This window comes from Glycine max, chromosome 15, assembly GCF_000004515.6.
Source record: "Glycine max cultivar Williams 82 chromosome 15, Glycine_max_v4.0, whole genome shotgun sequence".
Taxonomy (NCBI): domain Eukaryota; kingdom Viridiplantae; phylum Streptophyta; class Magnoliopsida; order Fabales; family Fabaceae; genus Glycine; species Glycine max.
In genome coordinates, this window is record NC_038251.2 from 42,776,221 (window position 1) to 42,798,853 (window position 22,633).

The following is a 22,633-nucleotide window of genomic DNA, read 5'->3' on the forward strand; positions in this document are numbered from 1 at the left end:
TAAATACACTCTTAAACATAAAATATAGAGTATAATATGGAAGCATACTTCCATTTAAAGTCATTGTTACTACAAGCAAACACTGAAAACTTACCATTCAACTCACATAATAAAGAAAGAGAATAGGAAGGAATCTCCCCACCTTAGCCTTTTGAATGTGTGTGAATCAATGGAGCACCACAAGCTTTATATAGGCAAGGGACCCCTTCATAAAACTCATAATGTAACTGTCTCTTTAATTTGGCTCCTCCATTAAAAGTCAATAATTCAAAAATTAAAACTTGTAACAGCTACATTAAATTCCTATTAAGAGCCACATATATTAATGTTTATATTCTAACAATTGAATCTTTGGTTTTCGAGAAAAGTAGACAGACACCTTGTAAGAGCCTTGAGACTAAGATCTCAAGAGATGATGGTTGTCAAACTAGTCTAAGCATGGAATGAAAACCTTTTATAGCAAAGAAGATATAGTTTTGTCTCTTAAGGTCGAACCTAATTCTAAAGCCTTTAGTAAGATGAATCCAAATAAGATAAGATAAGTGTTGATGGATTGACAAGTGCACCAATTCGTCCCAAGTAGTAAAGTTAAAATGGAAGCCCGAGTGTTGAATCCACATAGACTTTGTTTGTACTTAGGTAGATGAATATTTTATTAATAAAATAAGTTAGAGAAAATTATTTTGAAAAGGTTATGAGAAAAACAATAATTTAAATTAGCAGAAAATTAAATCAAACAAGAGGAGAAATTAATTAATTAAAGACAGAAAAGATGAGAAAATTTAATATTATTGTAGAAGAAAATTCAGAAGATGAGAATGTTGGGAACTTAGCCTACCAAAGCTACTCTTTGATGTAATGTTAATGATGTTTCACTATTTATAATTATTTCAATTTACACTTGCATCTACTAGTATACTCTAACTTTGGTCCCCCGCATGAAAGAACCTAATTTATCTATTTTCTCTCCTAAATCCCTGTGTAGAGCTAAAATAGTAAATCGTATTAAGAATAGAGATGCATAATAGGCTAAAAAATATCAACCTATCCCTAGTAATGACTTTATTTAGATATTCATTCCTAGTTCTATTAGAAAATAATGTTTCCCAGCGCTACCCCTAAAACTTACCATGCAAATGGGTGATCAAGCCACAAACAATAATATTAAGCACAGGAAAAGATGATGCAAATGTGATATTCATAAATAGATAGGAAGAGAAATTACATCAAGAGTAGTTGGTTGTCAAGTTCCCAACAAATGGGGTTTAGTCTCTCTTTGTCATGGAGGCTTTACAATTGCAAGAGGGGAATATTTAGTAAAAGGGGAAAAAGATAAGAAAGGGAATGGAGGGAAGGAATGACTCCCAATGCTTGTTTCTTCTTCTTCATCTAGCCTTTTGCATTCCTTAATTAGTCTACTTTCCTTAATTATTTTGTTTTCCTTAATTAGTCTTATTTCCTTAATTTGCTTGCTTTCCTTAATTATTCTCGCATTCCTGAATTATCCAATTTTTTTGGGCTTTATTTTACTCACTAAGCATCATAAATTCATCACTTTTAATATTTTCTACACAAAAACTTAAATGATGTTAATTTAACAATTATATGCTCAAAAAGGAAAAATTAGGAGAGAGAAATTACAAATTCCTATATAATTTAACCCTAAAATATACTCATAATTAGTAGTTATCAAACTCGCCCAAATTTAAATTTTTTCTTGTCCTCAAGCAAAAGGAAAAAGTTTAGAGTTTACCAATCACAATTCACTAGATAACTACATACATTCTAAAAAAGCTTCACTGACAAATTCTCAAGTTTACAGTTGTCATAAGTTCATGAAAGGAGCAGAACAAGATGCACTTCAAATGAAATGGTTAGCAAGAATGAAAAATCACAAGGAATAATCACAACCTTCAGTCCTCAAAAAACTAGTGTTTCTCTCAATCTAACAAGTGTCTCGGTAAAAGTGTTTGAATTATAACAACTGAATAGTTAAAGTTCCAACTTTGCACATCATCTTAGTCAATGCAATCAAACATGCACAATGTGGATCACTCGGGACTTTATTAGGCTTGTAACGTGGCTGGGCTAATAAAGAAATCATAGTTTTTCTTGGATTCAAAGCTTAGGATCTAAGAGAGCATTCATTCCCCCAAATTATTTACAAACCACAACTAAGAATTTTTCACAACACCAACCTTATTGCTTTGTTATTCTTTTCAACACCTTTATTTTCTTTATGATGGTTTACCCCAACTTTTATTCTTTAAATCTTTTTTTTTTTGCAAATGTAAAAACATTCATACTGGGCTGGAGTAATACCATATTTTGTAACTCAATTTAACTTGTATTGTTTATTCATTTTCCTGTAATAGAAAATCACCTAAAAATATTCCCCCAAATTTGGGACAAATTTGTATGGATCCATGAGTACTCTCCTACAACCTAAGAAATGGTAGTTAGTTAATCTCAACATTTTGGGCTTAGGTTCCAACAACAATTTGTTTTTACATTAGGCTCAAAAAGGTTGCAAGGGATACATTCATTCACAGGATGGCTTTTTGGCTAAGTAGCTAAACAATAACAAACAAGGAAATTAAAACTAGTTGTTCTTTCACAATTTAAAGATCACACAACTTACCGATTTTCATTGAAGTATAAAGGTTCTTATTCCATGCTTTTCTATCAGAAATACTAACCTTTTCACTCTTGTACTATTAGTTCACACTTCATCAATTACACTGACGTCTGCTTGCACAAGAATAAGCAATTCACAAAAATATCCATTAGTACGTAATTCATCTCACTCATGCAATTGATTCACTCAAAATGTGTTGCAACCAATCAATAAGTACCTACTTCTCTATCATGCATCAAACTAAATTGAAACTATTAAATGACTGAATTTAACTATTGTAATTAAATTGCATAAATTAAAAAAATAAACTAAAAGAAAATAAATTAAAACCAAAAATAAAGAAAAATCTTGATCAAAATGGGCCTCAATTTTGTGGTGGCCCTAGATCCCAAGCTTCTTGTGCAGCAGTGATGTCCGTAATGTAATCATCATCATCTCCATTGTTACCTATGCCAGAGGTGTCACCCCCTACAAAAGAGGGCTAGACTCTTGGCCAGGCAAACTGCTGTAGAAAAGCCTCAGGCGTCATCAGTGGAGGTTCCATAGAAAAGTTAATGGATAGTTGGTGCAGGTTCTAGATAACGAGGCGATGGCCATGATGGAGGCTCTACATCATCTGGGCTAGATGCTTCTGCTAGGGAGAGGAGGAAAAACGTTTGTTGATTGTAGAAGAGGTGGTTGGAGGAGGGATTACCGAAGATGGAGTTGGTGGAGCGTCTGGAGTGGTTCGGGCCTTGACTCGCCTTGGCCTCGGGAGGACAATGGAAGAGGCTGTTGGATTCACAACTGGTTTGACTTCATCTTCTTCTAGAAACACAAACTTTATGTGTCACCCAGTAAGATCAGTTTCTTGCTCAATTGCCTCCACCTTAAAGCAGGTCTTGTTATCATTGAGATGTTTTATTACCTTAAACAAGTTGAAGGTGGCTTTCTGGTCCTCCACACTCATCTCCAAGTTGCCATTCCCCATGTCTGCAACACATTTTGCAGTAAGCATGAATGGAAGATCCAATATTAGAGGAATATTAGAATCCTTTTCTATATCCATTATCACAAAGTCCACCGGAAAAGTGAATTGGTGAACCTTGACAAGGACATCTTCAACTACACCATATGGTCTAGTGATCGAATGGTCTGCTAGCTAAAGCGTCATTCTAGTGGGAGCAATCTCCATATTCCCAATCCTCCGACACATAGATAGGGGCATTAGATTGATGCTTGCCCTCGATCAAGGAGAGCTTTACCCACCGACAGCTCCCCAATAGAACATGGGATGGTTACACTCCCTGGGTCTTTGAACTTCTGTGGTAGAATTTTCTGGATCACAACATTGTAGTTACCTTCCACCATGATGCTCTCATTGTTTATGTATTTACCCTTCTTTGTGAGTAGGTCCTTCAGAAATTTTGTATACACGGGCATTTGCTACAAGGCCTCTCTGAAGGGTATGGTGATTTTCAGCTTCTTGAATATGTCGAGGAAGCGGGCAAAGTAACGCTCTCTTTCCTTCTTTGATGGCACCAAAGGTTAAGGGATTTCCTTCACAAGGGCTACAACTATCTCCCTCCCTTGCCAACTGACTCTTGGTCTTAGTGGGTAAGACCTTTTCACCCCTCTCCTTGTTCTTTTCGTTCTCTTTATCATTGTCTTCTCTTTTTTTATTCTCTCCTTCCTCAGTGCTTATATCCTTCATCCCTCCCTCATCTTTCTTTTCTCTCAACATTCTCCTTATTTGGCTTCTAGTAAAAATTACCTTGCACTCCTCCTTGGGATTCTTCTACGTGTTGGCCACAAAACTGCCCATGGATGTTTTTGCTAATTCCCTAGCTAATTAGCCCACATGTACCTTTAGATTCCTGATGGCAGACTTAGTGCTCTTGTTGTTCGATAGAAAAACCTACATAAACTGAGTCAAAGTATCCTCCAACTTGGTGGTCCTCTCATATAGATTAAGCCCTTGATTGGGAGGCCGAAAAGATGAACCACCTTGATCTTTGTTGAAGTTATTCCCAAGATGGGATCTCCAACCTTGGCCTTGATTTTGAGAGAAATTTCCCCCTTGCTAGTATCCTGGAGACCCTTCTTAATGTACCCCTTGATGGTGTGGATTAGTCTTACCATAAATGTTGCATCCTGGATCTCCAACCATGGCCTTGACATCTTTAGATGCATTATCTTGAGCCATGCACATGCCTAACTCATGGGTCTCACCATAAATGTTGCATTTTGTATGGTTGAAGAATGGGCAGGTTGCACTACATGCAACTGTTGAGGAAGCTTGCTCAATGACTCTGTGAGGGTCTCTATTTGCTTCGCTAGGAGCTTGTTTTGGGCTAGTAGTGTGTCTTGTGATATGAGCTCAAGAAGACTCTTCTTTGTAGGTGTGTAAGCTCGATCACGAAGGATGGCATGGTCATTGGTTATCATGTTTTCAATCAACTCCATAGCTTCATCAAGTGTCTTCAGTTTGATCTTCCCACCAATGGAGACATCAATAAACTGCTTCGAATGGGGTCGCAAGCCATCAATGAAGAAAGAACAAAACACAACAAGAACAAAATACAATTCAAGATGAAAAACATCAATCCAATACACCAAACCAATACAAATAGAATTATCACATTTACTATGAATGTTGTTCAATGTGAAAGTTTACTCGAATGCATTAGAGAGAGTTCAATTGAATCAAATCTCTAAATTATTTGAAATCGCAAATTATGTTGGAAGATTATCCAAATAATTTGTGATTAAATTTCCAAATTAGGAAATGAATTCATAACCTAATCCATTTTCAATTCTAAACATAATCACAATCATGAAAAATGAAAATAGGATTGAAGAGAAAGAAGAACATCCACAAAGAGTAGAAAAACCAAATTGGAACTCAAATTCAGTTTTGTTGGAGTGGATCCTTGGATTGATTAATTATTTAGCCCTCCATGATCATCCCCAATGGAGAAACCACAAATTTTTTATAAGAAAATGGTGAAACAGAAGTGAAGATAAAGAATAATGAAGAACAGTTGAGAGAATAAAAAAGAAAAGAAGAATTGCACAACAGTTTTGTGTTTTGTACAACATGAAGTTTAGTGAAGTTCTCTCACCAAATGAAGTTTTGTCACTAACTAACCACAACACCAATATATAGAGTGTTAATAACTAAATACCTACCTACCTAACTAAACTAATTACACAAAACAAAAAGCTTGTCGTCCAATTCTTCGTGGGTTCTAACTTTCAAGCTCAATTTGACCCCCTCGAGATGACAGGATTGGCCAACTTTTATTTGTAACAAAATTAAAGATTCTATTTGGAGTTCTCTAGTATCCTCTAGTCCCTACCCAAGACATATATCGGTCAAGTAGGCAAAAATATGAAATTCAGCTGTAACTATGAGTTAAGCCCAATCATTTGCCTAAAATCAAAACTTAGTTAAGGTGAGAAAATAAGACTCAATGATATGTCAATTGATCTGACAAGAATCGAAAACTATTAAACTCAAATGTTGTTGAGTCAGTGTCATCACTTTTACTTATATATAGAGAGAGAGATTAAGTTTAAATATGTTTTTGGTCCTTCAAAATTGGGTAATTGTTTTTTTAGTCCTTCAAAAAAAATGTTTTTATTAGTCCCTCAAATTTTCAAACATTTATTTTTAGTTCCTATTTGTTCATTGAGTTCATGATTTATGATGATTTTTAACCGTCAAAATTTATTTATTTTAATTCAATCTTATAAAAAAATGATTTCTAACAATTTTAAACTGTTTAACTATTTGACTCGTAGTATGATTTGGTGACATTTTTTTTACAAATTTTGGTGGTTTTAAAGAAGAGGACTAAAAGTCTAGACACAAGAGAAGAGGACCGGAACTATAAGTACTATCATCGGATTCAGAAACAGGAAGTAAAGGAAGCGTTGAAAAGAATGAGTAACGGTAAGGCGGTGGGGCCAGACAACATACCTATTGAAGTGTGGAAAACTCTTGGAGATAGAGGTCTTGAGTGGCTCACCAAACTCTTTAATGAAATTATGAGGTCAAAACGCATGCCGGAGGAATGGAGGAGAAGCACGTTAGTGCCAATCTATAAGAACAAGGGGGATATACAAAATTGTGCAAATTATAGGGGAATCAAGCTCATGAGTCATACCATGAAATTATGGGAAAGAGTGATCAAACGGAGATTAAGAAAGGAGACTCAAGTTACTGAGAATCAATTTGGTTTCATGCCGGGAAGGTCGACCATGGAAGCGATTTATTTATTATGGCGGGTGATGGAGCAATATCACATGGACCAACAAGACTTGCACTTGATTTTTATTGACTTGGAGAAAGCGTATGATAGAGTGCCTAGAGAGATTTTGTGGAAAGCTCTAGAGAAGAAAGGGGTTAGGGTTGCATATATTCAAGCTATCCAAGATATGTATGATAGGGTATCGACTAGTGTTAGGACACAGGGTGGAGAGTCAGACGATTTTCCCATCACAATTGGTTTGCATCAAGGGTCAACCCTTAGCCCCTACCTTTTTACCTTAATTCTGGATGTCCTCACGGAACAAATCCAAGAGATAGCGCCGAGATGCATGCTTTTTGCAGATGACATAGTCCTCCTTGGAGAGTCGAGGGAGGAGTTGAATGAGAGGTTGGAAACTTGGAGACGAGCTCTAGAAACACATGGCTTTCGCCTAAGCAGAAGCAAATCGGAGTATATGGAATGTAAGTTCAACAAAAGAAGGAGGGTTTCTAACTCAGAGGTGAAAATAGGAGACCATATTATCCCTCAAGTCACACGGTTTAAATATCTTGGGTCTATAATACAGGATGATGGAGAAATTGAAGGGGATGTGAATCATCGCATTCAAGCAGGATGGATGAAATGGAGAAAAGCATCGGGGGTGTTATGTGATGCAAAGGTACCGATCAAGCTAAAGGGAAAGTTTTATCGGACTGCGGTAAGACCGGCGATTTTGTACATAATAGAATGTTGGGCGGTCAAGAGCCAACATGAGAATAAAGTAGGTGTAGCGGAGATGAGGATGTTGCGGTGGATGTGTGGTAAGACTCGACAGGATAAAATTAGAAACGAAGCTATTAGAGAGAGGGTTGGAGTAGCGCCTATTGTAGAGAAGATGGTGGAAAATAGACTTAGGTGGTTTTGGCATGTAGAGAGAAGACCGGTAGACTCTGTAGTGAGGAGAGTAGACCAGATGGAGAGAAGGCAAACAATTTGAGGCAGAGGAAGACCCAAAAAGACTATAAGAGAGGTTATCAAAAAGGATCTCGAACTTAATGATTTGGATAGAAGTATGGTACTTGATAGAACATTATGGCGGAAGTTGATCCATGTAGCCGACCCCATCTAGTGGGATAAGGCATTGTTGTTGTTGTTGGTGGTGGTGGTGGTTTTAAAGAAGAAAAACAAAAATATGGATATGAAACTGTAACAATTTTTTACATATTTTGGCAATTTTAGACAGTCACAAATTATTTTTAAAGAAATTAAATTAAAAAACATTTTTTATGGTGAAAAAATCATTACAAATTGTGGCACCATAATGCAAATAATGAGCGAGACTAAAAGAAACTTTTTGAAAATTTGAGGAACTAATAAACACATTTTATTTTTAAAGGACTAAAAAAATAATTACCCAAATTTAATAGATTAAAAATATACTTAGGTCTAAAATTATTATTGAAAGACATTTATTTAACTAATGGTTAGGGATGCTACACAAACAAATGGTTTAAAGTGTACTAACAAGAGCGTCACTTAACCTGGTAGTTGTGAATACAGTTGGTTTATGTACATTAAAATTAAAACAAAAATTGGTTTGTATCAGTTTAATTGAAACCTCGTAGGACAGGAAAAGACTAAATAAATAAAATAATGTGCATCAATAATAGCATGAAACAGTTGTATAAGAATTGGTCCTTTCAGAGGACATAGTAAAAGGACATCTTCTTACAAGTTGCAATGAGTGATGTGATAAGAAGTGTTCCTCAAATTTAACTTGGTCTTTACGATGATCTTGTGTTTAGACATCATTTAAAAAAAAAATTGTCTATTGTGGTCATTTGACTGAAAGTCAATTACTTCAACCATTCTTATGATTAAGCAGTGTTGAGGGTATTTATTTGGTTTTTAACTATATTTCATAAAATAATAATAATAATAATAATAATAATAATAATAATAATAATAATAATAATAATTACAAAATCAGTACATTGATCAATATCAACAACATGAACTGGTTGATTATATACTTATTTCATTCCCATGCATTTGATCTTTGTATTACATGAATTTAACATATCTTCACACAAAGTAGTGTATAATTGAAGGATATAAATATATGATTTGTGTATTACATGAGTCTTAATTATGATTTGTTTCAGTAAATGATAAAATAGTTTATGCCCGTTAATACTTACTCTCCTAATGATGATCATTTTCACCACGCCAGCATTTGAGGACTTCACTACAAGACAACTTCAAACTAATGTTGAAGTTTGTATCCATTGAAAATGTAACATTTATGAATTTCTTAAAATTTAAAATTCTTCATACAAACATGTTTTGTCTATAAAGAGTATTTATGATAGTAAAAATTTTAAATAAAAATAAGCTTAGATATATATATTTCGTAAGGAAATTTAGCACATTTTCATTTTTGTCCCTGCAATTTTAATTTTTTGTTTAAAAAGTACTTTGATTCATGAAAACACAGGCAAAATAACTTTAAGGACGGAAAATATAAAAAAAATACATCTTGCAACGATTAAAACAAAAAATCAAGTTTGTAGTCCTAAATGTTGTTATTCAATGTTATTAAATAAATTTAAGAATATATACTAAAATAATATTAATAATAAGTACTAAAATAATATTCAATGTTATTATTATTGTATTTATATATTTATAAAACATTTAACACTAAAATAAAATAAAATAAAACAATAAGCATTGAATATATTTTGGTTGGAAAAGTAACCATTGGAAAAAACATGCATTGGTAGCAATATAATATTTTATATTACTATATTTTTTCATAAGATAAAGTTTAATGTTACTTCATAATATGAAAATTAAAAAAATTGACATTTAATTTTATATAATAAAAACATGTTATCATTTAACAAAAAAAATAAAACATGATTTTTCAAATTGAATATTAATAGTATTAATTTGACTAATTTAATTCTTCGTTAAATACAAATGTTATGAAAAAAACCATAAAAATTATTATAAAATTAAAACTTTGATCAATGACCAATATTAGTTCAAGTAAAGTTTACTATATAACTAAATTTTATATCCATGAAATGCACAAGTTTGATTAAATTATATATATTATATATTTGTACTTATTATCATGTTTACTTAGTATTGTTTAAACAACGTAAATAAATAAACTTATCATTTTTTATAAAATATTTATATTATATTAAATAAAATTACATAAAAATTGAGTCAAAAGATTAATTAAGCATATATTATCTTTGAAGATATGAAGCTTATTAAGATTTTTCATATATATGAAAGGTATAAATTGAAAAGAAAATAGAAGACATAAATTGATCATTATTTAAATTGAAATTTATTAAAATTTTACCGTGCGGTTGTTTATTCAATCATAAGAAGATAATTTAAATTCATAAAATATTAAAAAATTAAAATTATTATTATTTTATGATGTATTAGAAGCAATTCATTGTAAATGGAGTTTTTAAGTATTATGTGTATTTAAAAAAAAAATAAGCATACTAATATTGAATTTTCTTTCATGAGATTATCACTACAAAATAAAACATATCATATATTATAGTTCATTAAAGTAATTTATCAAATATTTCCTTATATACTATACATTTCATACTTATTAACATTTAAATAAGGAAAAATATAAAAATATAAAATAATGAACCTAACTCTAAAACCATTAAGGATATTCCTATCGTTTTATAGCACATAATCATCATAATAGTTTTGGAAAAAAAATCACAATAATGGTATGAGTAATTTCTCACTCAAAATAGATATAAAGTAAGGGAGAAAAAAGCATGATCATTTTTTTTCATTTTCGAGTAAGGGAGAAACAAGCATGATAAAAATAATCTAAAATATATGATTATATAATAAAATATAATTATTAAATTTTACTGTTTATTTTATTTATTGTTGATATAATATTAATATGTAGTAATTTTGAAGTAACAATTGAGATTAGAAAATGTTGAATCGTTTTCTTCTACTCCTTTTTTTGGACTTGTTTTGATAAACTTCTACATAATCACTTCCAAAAGAAAATAAAATAAAAATAAAAAATGAAATAAACTTCTTCATAACTGAAATAGGCTAGATTTTTTTTTCTTCTTATTTGTGTTGTTGTTAAGCATTATGTTTTTTTTGTTTGTCCCATCCAAATAACTTCAAATTTAGAATAAAAAAAAATGTTTTTCCTTTGACACCCTTTCAAACAACTTCAAATTTAGAATAACAAAAATAATGTTTTTCCTTTGACAAGAAAATTACCAGTACTAATTATTTGTAAGGTTTGACTCCCTTTTTTTAAATTGAAAATTAATTTTCAATGTTGGTGTCCTTTTGTCCCATGAACGTGTGATTTGCATTTTTTGTCCTTCATGAGATTGAGGTTTTTGTGCCTCTAAAAATTGGGTATGTTTGTTTCTTGATATGTTGTTTTGTTAGTTTAGGTTTTCAATTTGCATTGCTGATGAGTTTTGATGGTGAAAGAAACACAGAGAAGTTGGGAATATAGTGTTTTGTTTGTGTTGTTTGTGAATTACGATCTTTTTTCTCTAGTGTTGTTGTGTTTGTCTGGGCTCTGCTGAACATTCGAGGCTAGGTACAGGACTTGTGAGAAGAGGATAGGTTCCTATATAAGAGAAAGCTGCTAAAGGATGGGTAGTTCCAAAGTGGCTAGAGTGCAAGAGTGGCAAATAATTTAAGGGGGATATATCGTTTCATGCCTTCTTAATTTCATTAGGGTCCCTTGTTGTTTATCACCTTCTTAAATTCATGCTTTCTTAAATTTCTGCAGCTCCTATTGAATAAGTATATTAAATGTTATGTAACACTCTGACTTTCCAGGACTATAGTTCCTTGAGTTGAGGATAGGTGACTTTGGTGATAGATGATTTTGTTGGTTGTTTTGTATAAAAAAAAATGCATTGTGTGTCATATGATTTTTTTTTCCTTTTGCCTTCCTTACATGCTTCTTTTTGTATACCAGTAAATAGGAAGATGTCAAATTATAAATGCAATGAAGCTTACTCAGAATTGATTTATATATATGATTGTAGGGTGAATATCTTTTGTCCAATTTCATGTTCATGGAAAGATTGTTTATCATTGAGTATAAATTTATCTATGTCTTGTATTATGTTCATTTATCGATTATTTGTGTAAAGAGACTTGTGCGGATTAACTGAATCCACTTTGGCATAAAGTAGTATCAATGTTTTAAAGGACAAATGCATGAGTAACCAAACATAGGAGAAAGAAGATGGAGGAAGGAAAAGCACGGGAAGAGAATAAACGAGAAACAAGCGAGATTTTTTGGCTATAATTGGAGTTGGGAGAAAAAACATACAAGCACGAGGAAGGAGAAACAAGGCACTTTAGTTGTAAAATCCTGACTAAAGGTTGGTTTGTTGGTACCATATCAGCTACTTCACCCTTAGAGTCTTTTTATTGGTTGTGTTTGTTGTTTTGAAGGGATGCTATTTTAGACCGTACTTTATGAAGTGACACTCATGGTTGTGTAGATATTTGGGATGAACGATGAAGGAGATGTGGTGAATGTTAATATGGTCATAGTGTTGTAGATTAATTGAAATTTTGTTAAGTCTCTTTGTGGGAATTGATAATTTTTGTTTGCTTAATGTGATGTAGTTGAAAACTTGGAATTAATTTTAGTTATTTTTTTTAACAAAATAACAAATTGAGTTTACCTTGTATATGTGTTATTAACCATATCATGTAAGAGGTACGAGCAAGGTACACTAGTAACTAACGGATTACATGTCAACAAGATGCATTTCCTCATTTGAACAGTGGAACCCTAAACCCTGAGACTACATTTTCTAGATTCATATTTTTGTTGTGTTAAAAAAGTGTAGGGGTCAATAAGATTGAATAAGAGATTTTAAATAGAGTGAGATATTCATTCCATTTTTGTTTGTAAAATTAAATTGTTTTTCTTTGTTTCTAACTAATGGCTTTTTAATTTTTATTGACTCATTTTTATGATATATTTCTTAATGTTGACTATTGTAATTGTAGCACCAAATAGCAACAAATGAAATGAGTGACCATGACTCTTCAAAGACTAAGAAGGTAAATTTTGCAATGTAGTTTGTTTGTGGTACAACTTTGAATGTGGTTACCTTGTAAGTGATTGCTATATGTATTCATGGTCACTTCTTGTCCAATGTCAAAATGATATATGAAGAACTTGTCTAATGTCAAAATAATAATAATGTTAACGATTTTTTAGAGTGTACATACTTCTTGGATTGACCAAGTTCTACTTCTCAAATACAATTCACATAGTGCATGTTGGATTATTTAAGTTATTAGATGATATACCATCACTTGGGAAATATAATTGGGGTGGTGTTGTATATGATTATTTGGTTGATAGCTTATGTTGAACATTTATATGTTTGGGTTAAGGAAAAATATTCTTCACAATTGCATATTGTAGGATGTTTTTTTGTTGCAGGTAAATCGCATAAAAGGTGATTTGTGTTTTTCTAATGGCATGATACATTAGTTTTAAAGTTTAATAATATTTTATTTGTTTGATTTTGATCTATCTTCAATTTTGTGATATTAATATAGGTTTGTGCTTTGTAGCATGTCCTGGTATTCTGTACACAAAACATCTTATGTGATAAGTTGATTTTCAAAATATATACAGTAGCTGGATGTTTAGTCTGAAATGGATTAAATAATATGTATTTGAATTTAAGTTGATAAGATGTATTTTAACATTAATTTATTAACATTCTCACAATATAATATGATTGACAGGTTATTCACAAGTTGTGTCTGACAAATGAAGACCTTGCACATGACTTGGTGAGGGAAGCATTAGCACACACATCTAGATCTGAGCATTGGAAAAAAATTGGTTTTGATAAGTTGCAATGAATTTCCAAGAAGTATTACTTGCCAAAAACAAACAAGAGACAATGATTGTACATTTAGAGAAACACGCAACTAAAATTGGATGGATGATCTTTATTGTATCTAGATGATACTAATGTTGAGGAAATGAAACTACATAATGAAGGAGAACTTACTCTGCCTTTTGACAATGATCTTCAACCAAACAAGTAAAGTAATATATTAGCATTGCAAGTCTAGTAACCATTAAAAAGATCATAATTTCATTTGCAAGGGAACAAAATAGGTGGAAATTTCAATGCCACAAAAGTGTGACAACTGCTAGGAATGGGAAATCATGAAATTTAGATTTGTATGAAGCAACAAACTTGAGAATATATTATTCTCTCACAATTATTATTAATTATTGATACAACTTATAAATATTATTAGTAACACACAAAATTTAGTCCATATTTTCTCTTTTAACCAAAAATGGAAAAAGCCAAAAATGACAAATCAAAATCATCTAATTTAATCTAATGTGAAGCAGAATCAACAAAGGAGTTTTATTTATTGAGTGAGCATCATGATCTAAAAGCCTTAATTTGTGACTAGCATTTGAGAGTCTCTCTCTAGTTTCTCTTTCAAACATTTTTTAAAGCCTCAACATCACATGTTGAAATTCTTTTCTTCACGTTGCTACTATCACCACCGGTTTTTGATCCATAACTCATTACAACATGTGACATAGTTCTTATACAAAGCAAATCAAATGAAATGGTACTTCCTAAAATTCCCACCACACTCTGTAATACAAAATGAATGAATACACCATAATCATTACAAAAAATTCTTCTTTTAATTGTATCATTTCTTGTCATAATGTTGTGTTTGTCTGACTATCTTTTAAAATTTCAGGTAATTATGAAATAACATAACTATGCCTTGTTCAAGAGGTATTTTCAAGTAGAGATTCACATCCTCGCCTAAATATATTAGAAATTGTTTCTCAAACTTAAGAAGGGAACCCTTTAAATCATGAACTTGACATGAAATAAATGTATCATAAATAGGGCAAGACAAACATTACCTTGTTTCATTTATCACTAGTCTATATTTTTTTCTATTCCAAGGCCACGAGTAAATATGAAGATTGCAATGAGCAATACTCCTAAAGGTAAGTGGCACTAAATTAGAATTATAAAAATTGTACACACACATAAGAAATTAAAATTTCATACAATAAAAATTTGGAAAATCACATCACATAAAAAACAATTAAGAAAATTTTGATAGATAATTGCCAACAAGGTCTCATTGTACTGGTTATATTGTTTGACAATTATTTTACATGGACATGACAAAACTACATAAACTTGTTGAAGAAGACCTATATATAGCATAAAATTTGAAGATATGTAACATGAAACTATGTTGCTCATATTAAAAAAAATTATGTAAAATGCTCCCTAAACACCTTGAACATCTTGAAAGAAAAGACTAAGTATTGAGATTATATATTTGTCTTTAAGATGATCTAGTTTTGGTTAGTGTGCAAGCTAAGCAACAAATCTTTGATTTGTATTAGAGTCAGCAGTGGCTTAGTAGGACAAAGAATACTAGTTGTATCAAGCTTGGTGTAGAGCTTGGGTTATAAAGCCAAAAGTGACAATGATTAATACTTGTAACTTGTTGAAGTTAGTGGAACTTGGTGATTTGCCAAGAAGTAAACGTAGTCTCGGTGGTTGAGACAAACCAATATAACCTTATATGTCTTATCTTTATTTGTTTTCTCTTTTGTGCTTTAAACTAACTTCGGGTTTGTTATTAGATGATAACATTGTTGTTCAAAGAAAAAAGTTTTTAAAATTTCTAAAATCACAATTCAATCCATTTTCTTGTGATTTGTATTTACAAATATGAAGACTAATTAAAAATAAGTTCAACATTCAACTAATTAAAAGACCCAACAACTAAATAAAATAAACCTACAACATAGTAATTAATTAAATCTAACTTACATCATAATAATTAATTACTAAACTTGAGCAAAATTCATTACAAGTGATTTTGTATATCTTGAGATGATCTTTAAACATGATAGATGTATCCTTCATTAGAATTTCATACAACACCTTTATGTTCTCTATTTCCTTTGCCTGTGCTATTCTTTTGTTGATAATATTTTTTTTTCCTGATTACATATTCCATGCCAAACAAGTCGACAATCAGTGAAGATGCTACATCTCTTTTCCCCTTCATCTTCCTTTTGATTGCCTTTTGTCCTATTGGGCAAGGGATTTGTGTGGGCGTGTCACTTTTTGAAACCCCAATTGATGTCTCTAGATTAGATGACAATGAGTATTCTCCAATAACATAAAGCTTTGTTCTTTTTGAATTACTATTTGTGCATTGTTCTAACCATTTAAGAAAATATTTTAGCAAGTCACCATGCATGCTTTAAAACAAAATCACAATGTTCATTCATCATCCATTCACTTATTAATTTTTAATTTTTTTTATTTGTTTCCTCTCAACTCCCTCCTCAATGTACCATTTCTCACCAACATTCAACCCTTCACTTTCCTATCTCTCACCAACACTCAGCCCCACCCCATACTAAATCACTTTCTCTTTCCCTCTACGATCTTCCTCATCCCCTTCGCCCACTCTCTCTTCCCCTCTTCTTTCATCTTACCTCCATGAAGAAGGATTTCATGGATCCCCAACAAGGAATGATAGATCTTGCCTTCAAGGTCACCGATCTGGCAAAAATCGCACAAATCAATGATCTCCATGCTTACCCTCAGATCCCTTTGCCTCGCAAAAATCACATAGATCCACTTGTGTGTTTTTATTTATTTGTTATTTTCATTGTTGTTATTTTTCATCTTGGATTTGTTGTTGTGTGTTGTTGTTGTTTTCATTTGGTAAAGTTGTTGTTTAAGATCTGGTGTTAATTTCTTTTGGTTTCTCTTTCCTTCCCTCTTCATTTTCGTTTCCTCCTTACTCAAAGCCATTAGGAGAGGAGAGAGAGAGGAAGAGTAAAAAAACAATTTGTTTTAGAACGGTGTAAATCTTTAGGATTCTTGTGGAAGAATTCATCTTTCACGCCAAAGATCTTGAATCTATCTTTAGTGGTTGATCTAGCTAAGACGATCTTGAGTTTAAGAACCTAGCTCAAGACCCATCAAAGCATCTTTATTGGTATATCTCATTTTGAGATCTTGAGCAACTTTTTTGTAGTCCCATAGTTCCACATAAGATCCATGAATTCTCCCATTTTTTTAGAGTTAGATTTCATTTTGAGATCTTAAACCATTTATTGTAGGTCTCACAATAGATTCCACCTCTTAAAATTTTCTCCCATGAACCCAATACCCCCTCCATTTTTCCTTCTTTTCTCTTCCCTCTCCCCATCCAGGAACCTAATCCTCACAAGTTCCTTTGTTTTTGCCACCCTCCTTTGCCCTCACCTCCTCCATTGCTACCTCCTTTATCTCTAGTAGTAGATCTTGCAAAGACTAAATTTTGAGCTCAAGAATCCACTTCAATATCCAATAAGAAATATGCTCTTTTTTTTTTGTGGATCTTGTTAGAACATTAGTTAAGAAATTAAAAGTAAAAATATTTATTGTGCAAATTATAAGAGAACGCAAAAGAAGATCATAGATAATATAATTTTTTGTTACCCAATAAAAATATTTTCACTTAAAAAAAACTTAAAAACTATGCTCCAAGTACATACATACGTAACACGTGTGGACGTGTACATTTGGAGTCGCTTAAGATTTAAGAAAAGCACCGCCGTACCTTGACGCGTATAAAAAATATCGAGATGTTGCTACGACGTGGCGTCCAAACTAAGGCACACGGATAATGAAAATAAATACAGCGCGTGAGCAGAAGTTACTTACTCACTTTACACTGCATCAACCAAACAAACAAATAAAGCAAAAGGCCTTTTTATTCCAAAGCAAGGAAGGAAGAAATAAACCGAATGAGAGCATTAACCTCTTCTTCTTCCACTTTCATTCCAAAGCGTTATTCCTTCTTCTTCTTCCTCTCCATTCTCTTCGCTCTTCGATCCTCGTCCGGGGGCTGCTCCGAATACCACCACCACCACGCGCCGATGGCCACGATAGGAGGCTTACGCGACTCCCAAGGCTCTCAGAACAGCGTCCAAACCGAGGCCCTCGCTCGATTCGCCGTCGATGAACACAACAAGAAGCAGGTTGCTGCTAAATCGCCCTTTTTAAAAATATTTTTTTCCACAAAATAATAATATAAAGAATTGTTTTTATTTTTAATCTTGTTATTCGTTGTCACTTGTTTACGTGTTTTGAATGCACAAGACCAGGTTGCTATTATGTTAGTGTTTGATTCGAATTCCAGAGTACAAGACAAGTTTAACAGAAGAAGTTGATCATTCGTGAACTGTGATGTTATGGCCATACAGAAACAGAAATATATATTTTAAAAGCTTAATACATCCTGGATTATTTGGGAATTTTTAAAGTAAACTATAAAAAATTGTATCATTTACAGTTTTTGTAACTGGGTCTTTCTGGAATTTGTAAAACCGCCAAAATTCTAACTCCAGGACCCAATTACAAAAATTGTCGAAGATCAAGGACCGAATTACAATTTTTTAGTCTAGTGACCTTTTATATATATATATATATATATATATATATAGAATTTGGTGAATTCTTATGAATTACAATTTGAGTGTAAAAAATTGTAAGTGTCATTGAATTATAGATTCTCATGAATGGTAAGATTATTCACTTTTATGAAACAAATTCGAGTTTAATGCAATTTTACCATAAAAGTACCTTAAGATAGTTGTTATCAAAGTTAGCAAACTTTATCATACCCGGTTGTTTGGATGACAATATAAAAAACTTTTACAATGTCACTACATAGTAAGTATATATATTATTTCCTCAAGTTATTTTAGGTGTCATATCTAGAATGATTTCGAATTAGTTGAGTAAAAATCTTTTTCGGTTCACTGATCAATAGTACAACAACTGCAGTCTGCAATAGCTTTATCCTATTAGGTGAGGTCAGTTAAACGAAATTCTCAGGAATATCATTCTCGATATGCTAAATTATATGAATTCATCTGTTTATATATAGTGAGGGTTATATGCTCCCACTAATGTACTGACATGTTATTTGGATTGCTGAACTTTCTTGTGATTGTGATTGCAGTAGTTCTTTTTTCTTTATCCTGTCTTATGTTCTATATGATGAACAATGTTTTATGTGATTGTGAACTTAACGTGTTGACTTGTGTTGGATGGTGTTGAAGAATTCACTTCTGGAGTTTTCTAGGGTGGTGAGGACACAGGAACAGGTTGTTGCGGGAACCCTGCATCACCTTACTCTCGAAGCTATTGAGGCAGGTGAGAAGAAGCTCTATGAAGCCAAGGTGTGGGTGAAACCATGGTTGAATTTCAAAGAACTCCAAGAGTTCAAGCCTGCTGGTGATGTACCATCATTTACCTCTGCTGATCTTGGTGTCAAAAAGGGTATGGCATTTTCTAAATCAATCATCTGTGGTCTTTATATGACTAAGAAACATTCTAATTGGGGTATTTATTTATTTTTATATCCTCCAATGTACTAACAGAGCAACTGTCATTCTCTGGTTTCTGTTTTATTTTTAATTGGGACATATGAAGTGTATGTTTTCTTATTACAACACTCACAAGTTGCATACAACAAGCAAGATCCATCAATATCATAATTATATTGGTAATTTGTGACGAGGAATAAATTTTCAGTGCATGTTAGTGATCAGAAGGCTCTCAAAAGGCCAAATGTTGTTCATCATTATAGATGCTGCTTTTGAGTGAACACAGTTAGTGCTCTTGGGTTTGGTTATGTAGAGCGAGTTGAGGACCAATCAATGGAAGTTGGATGTTATCATTGAATCATTGAATTGAATCTAAATGTGTTGAAGAAGTCAGAGTTGAGAAAGATGTAAAATTAAATGGTCTAATGCCTTGTGGGAATATATATTTTCATATTTAGTGCAACATCAGGATGTGAATATGTTGAGTTTTCTTTACATTGGAATTTTCATGGGCTGCTATTTGTTACACCAGCAATTTCCATTAACAATAGTCGTAAACTCATAATTGATGTATAAAGTTCTGTACCATTTGCCTTTGCATATTTTTCTTGTGTATCTATTATAGAACATTTGACCCCAAAGTGCTTATTAACACATGATCTACTGTTCTGTTTTTGTTATCAGATGGTCACCAACCTGGATGGCAATCTGTGCCAACACATGACCCTCAAGTTCAGGATGCAGCAAATCATGCGATCAAGACTATCCAGCAAAGGTCTAATTCACTAGTACCCTATGAGCTTCATGAGGTTGCTGATGCAAAGGCTGAGGTCAGTGCCTTATTCTATATTCTTTGAAATTTTTTTGATTGAGTTTGTTTGCTCAACTAGATGTCACATGGTTGAATTGTTGGCTGTAATTTGATGTTTAAATTTGTAGAGCTAGGAAAATTCCATATGGGAGAATTTGTGAATTTTCTGGTTTGTCTGGTCTGATTTTTGGTGTATTCATCTGGAGCAGGATCTTAGTGTTCATTTTCTTTGGCCTGGTTATCTTACCTGCATGCTTGTTTAGTTGCTTACCAGAAACCTTATGTAAAATATTTATTGTATAATGTGTCTAGCGTTATGCTATTAGCTTCCTGTAATGTACATTGGAAGTTGCTTTTGTCTTATAAATTTCTGAGACCCGCAGATCGTTGATTTGTAGTTAGTTAGTCATGCGTGCTTTAGTGGTATTTATGCTAATATTTTGAAATGATTATTATTGAATTTATTTAATTGTTTCAAATCTAAAACAACCCTGGCATTCCCACTAGGTGGGATTGGATAAATGCAAGATAGATCATTTACCTCTTAATCCCTCTTAGTGGTTTAACCTTATAATTTTCTTTGCTCTCCCTTTACCTTTAACTATTGTACTTTTTTCCATCTAGTCGACTCCCTTACTGGTGCTTCTATGAGTTTTCTCTGCGCATGCCCAAACAATCTAAGACAAGACTACCTACCATTCTTTCATATTGTTCATTTTTTACACAACAATAGCTAGCTACATGCCTACATCCCACTAGGATGCTGCTCATTTGTTACACAGACAAATTTAAGAGTAATTTATGCATTCTTTTATTGAATAGAGGAGAACTGTACAAGTGTCTACAAACATTTGCATATATAATAAACACTTCTAATCAGTAAAACTTATGTATTTAGTGTTGTATCTACTGCTCGTTGAATGAAATTATTGACAGGATAGGTCAAACAAAATGGCAGATTAGAGTTTTATATTGTTTCATCTATTGCGGATTGAATGAAACCATAGATAGAAAAGGTAAAATTAAATGACAGTTTAGCACAAAAGTTGTCTAAAATAAAATTAAGGATTAAAGTTTAAGGTTAAAGACAAGTTGTGCTCAAGATATGCTTCTTGGTCCTTTATCAAATCCCTTACATTATTTTATATGCGAATTTCACTTCTGTGAAATCTGCTTCTGGCTACACTAAATAACCTAACTCTATATTAGTCGAGTTAAACATGAGATTTTGCCTAATAATATTGTATTGAAAAGAGTGAGTTGTTAGCATTTCTTTATTCTAATATTCATCAGGTCTCTTCCCTTCTCAAGTCCTCATTAATATGGTATGGAAGAACTGTTACTATACATGTGTTTGCTGCTTGCAACATAAACATGTATTCGCCGTTATCTTATTGCTCCCAAAGATATGTAAATTAATTTAGTAATTAAAACATTTGATAAGAAAAGCTGCATTTGGGGATAGCTTACAGGCTTCTTTTGTGACTGTTGGAGAGCATCCCGGGGGTAGAGTTACTGGTGGTGTATCATGGCTGATGGATGTGTAAATTTCTATGCAGGTCATTGATGACTTTGCCAAGTTTAATCTGCTTCTCAAAGTCAAGAGGGGACAGAAGGAAGAGAAGTTCAAGGTAGAGGTACATAAGAATAACCAAGGTGGGTTCCATCTAAATCAGATGGAACAAGATCATTCCTAATTCTGATCGGAAGTTTGGCCACGCTAGCAGTATAGGCCTGGGTGGCACCTAAAATATACCTTTTTTTTTCAGTGGGGTGTATGAATCTTATTATCTATGCTATACATAATTATATACTAATCGGGTATTGTTCTTATCTCTGTCTCAGCAAGTATGTTAGTGCTTACCCCTTTCTCTAAGCCTTGGCAGATAAGTTTTCCTATGTGTATTGGCTTTATTAACTGGGAAGCTACCAAGTTACATTAGTACCTTTGTAACGTAAATATTTACTTAACATAAAAATGTGGATGTTGACCATTTGCATTTAACGTATGCCTAAAGAATGTGAATTATTTTTTACCTTTAAAATTAAATTTTAACATTTAATGTGAATAATTCTTTTTGGCTGAGTTTCGAACCCAAAAGACCTATGTATGTAACATTGTTAACTACAGTTAACGTTTTTTTTTTACTTAAAAAATTAGCAAGTAAATGAAGTGAGATGGAAACTAACGCTAAAAGAATATTGGCCCTAATGCTTTACAAATAGCCGCAGGCATTAAAATAACGAAAGATATTATCAAAGACATGAACTTGGTTTATATCTCCATGTGAACAGTTTTGGGAGATGGAGATGGTAGATGAGAGTCTGTTGCAACAAGACTCTCTTTTGGCAAAATGCATGATAGATTGAGATAAGTATGGTATATATTTTTTTATTGGTTTACATGGAGTATGATGATACAAGAGCTGTATTGCATTTGACGCTATCATAATTCC

General features: G+C 32.6%; 1 protein-coding gene across 1 annotated transcript; it reads left to right on the plus strand.

Moving 5' to 3' along the window:
* The first annotated feature begins 17,732 nt into the window (after positions 1–17,732).
* On the plus strand, positions 17,733–22,264 carry CYSTATIN (cysteine proteinase inhibitor). Its single transcript, NM_001250805.1, is given in 4 exon segments — positions 17,733–18,013; positions 19,100–19,319; positions 20,051–20,196; positions 21,737–22,264. Coding segments are annotated over 4 exon segments (738 nt in total). The 5' UTR covers positions 17,733–17,779; the 3' UTR covers positions 21,875–22,264.
* Positions 22,265–22,633: the final 369 nt, after the last annotated feature.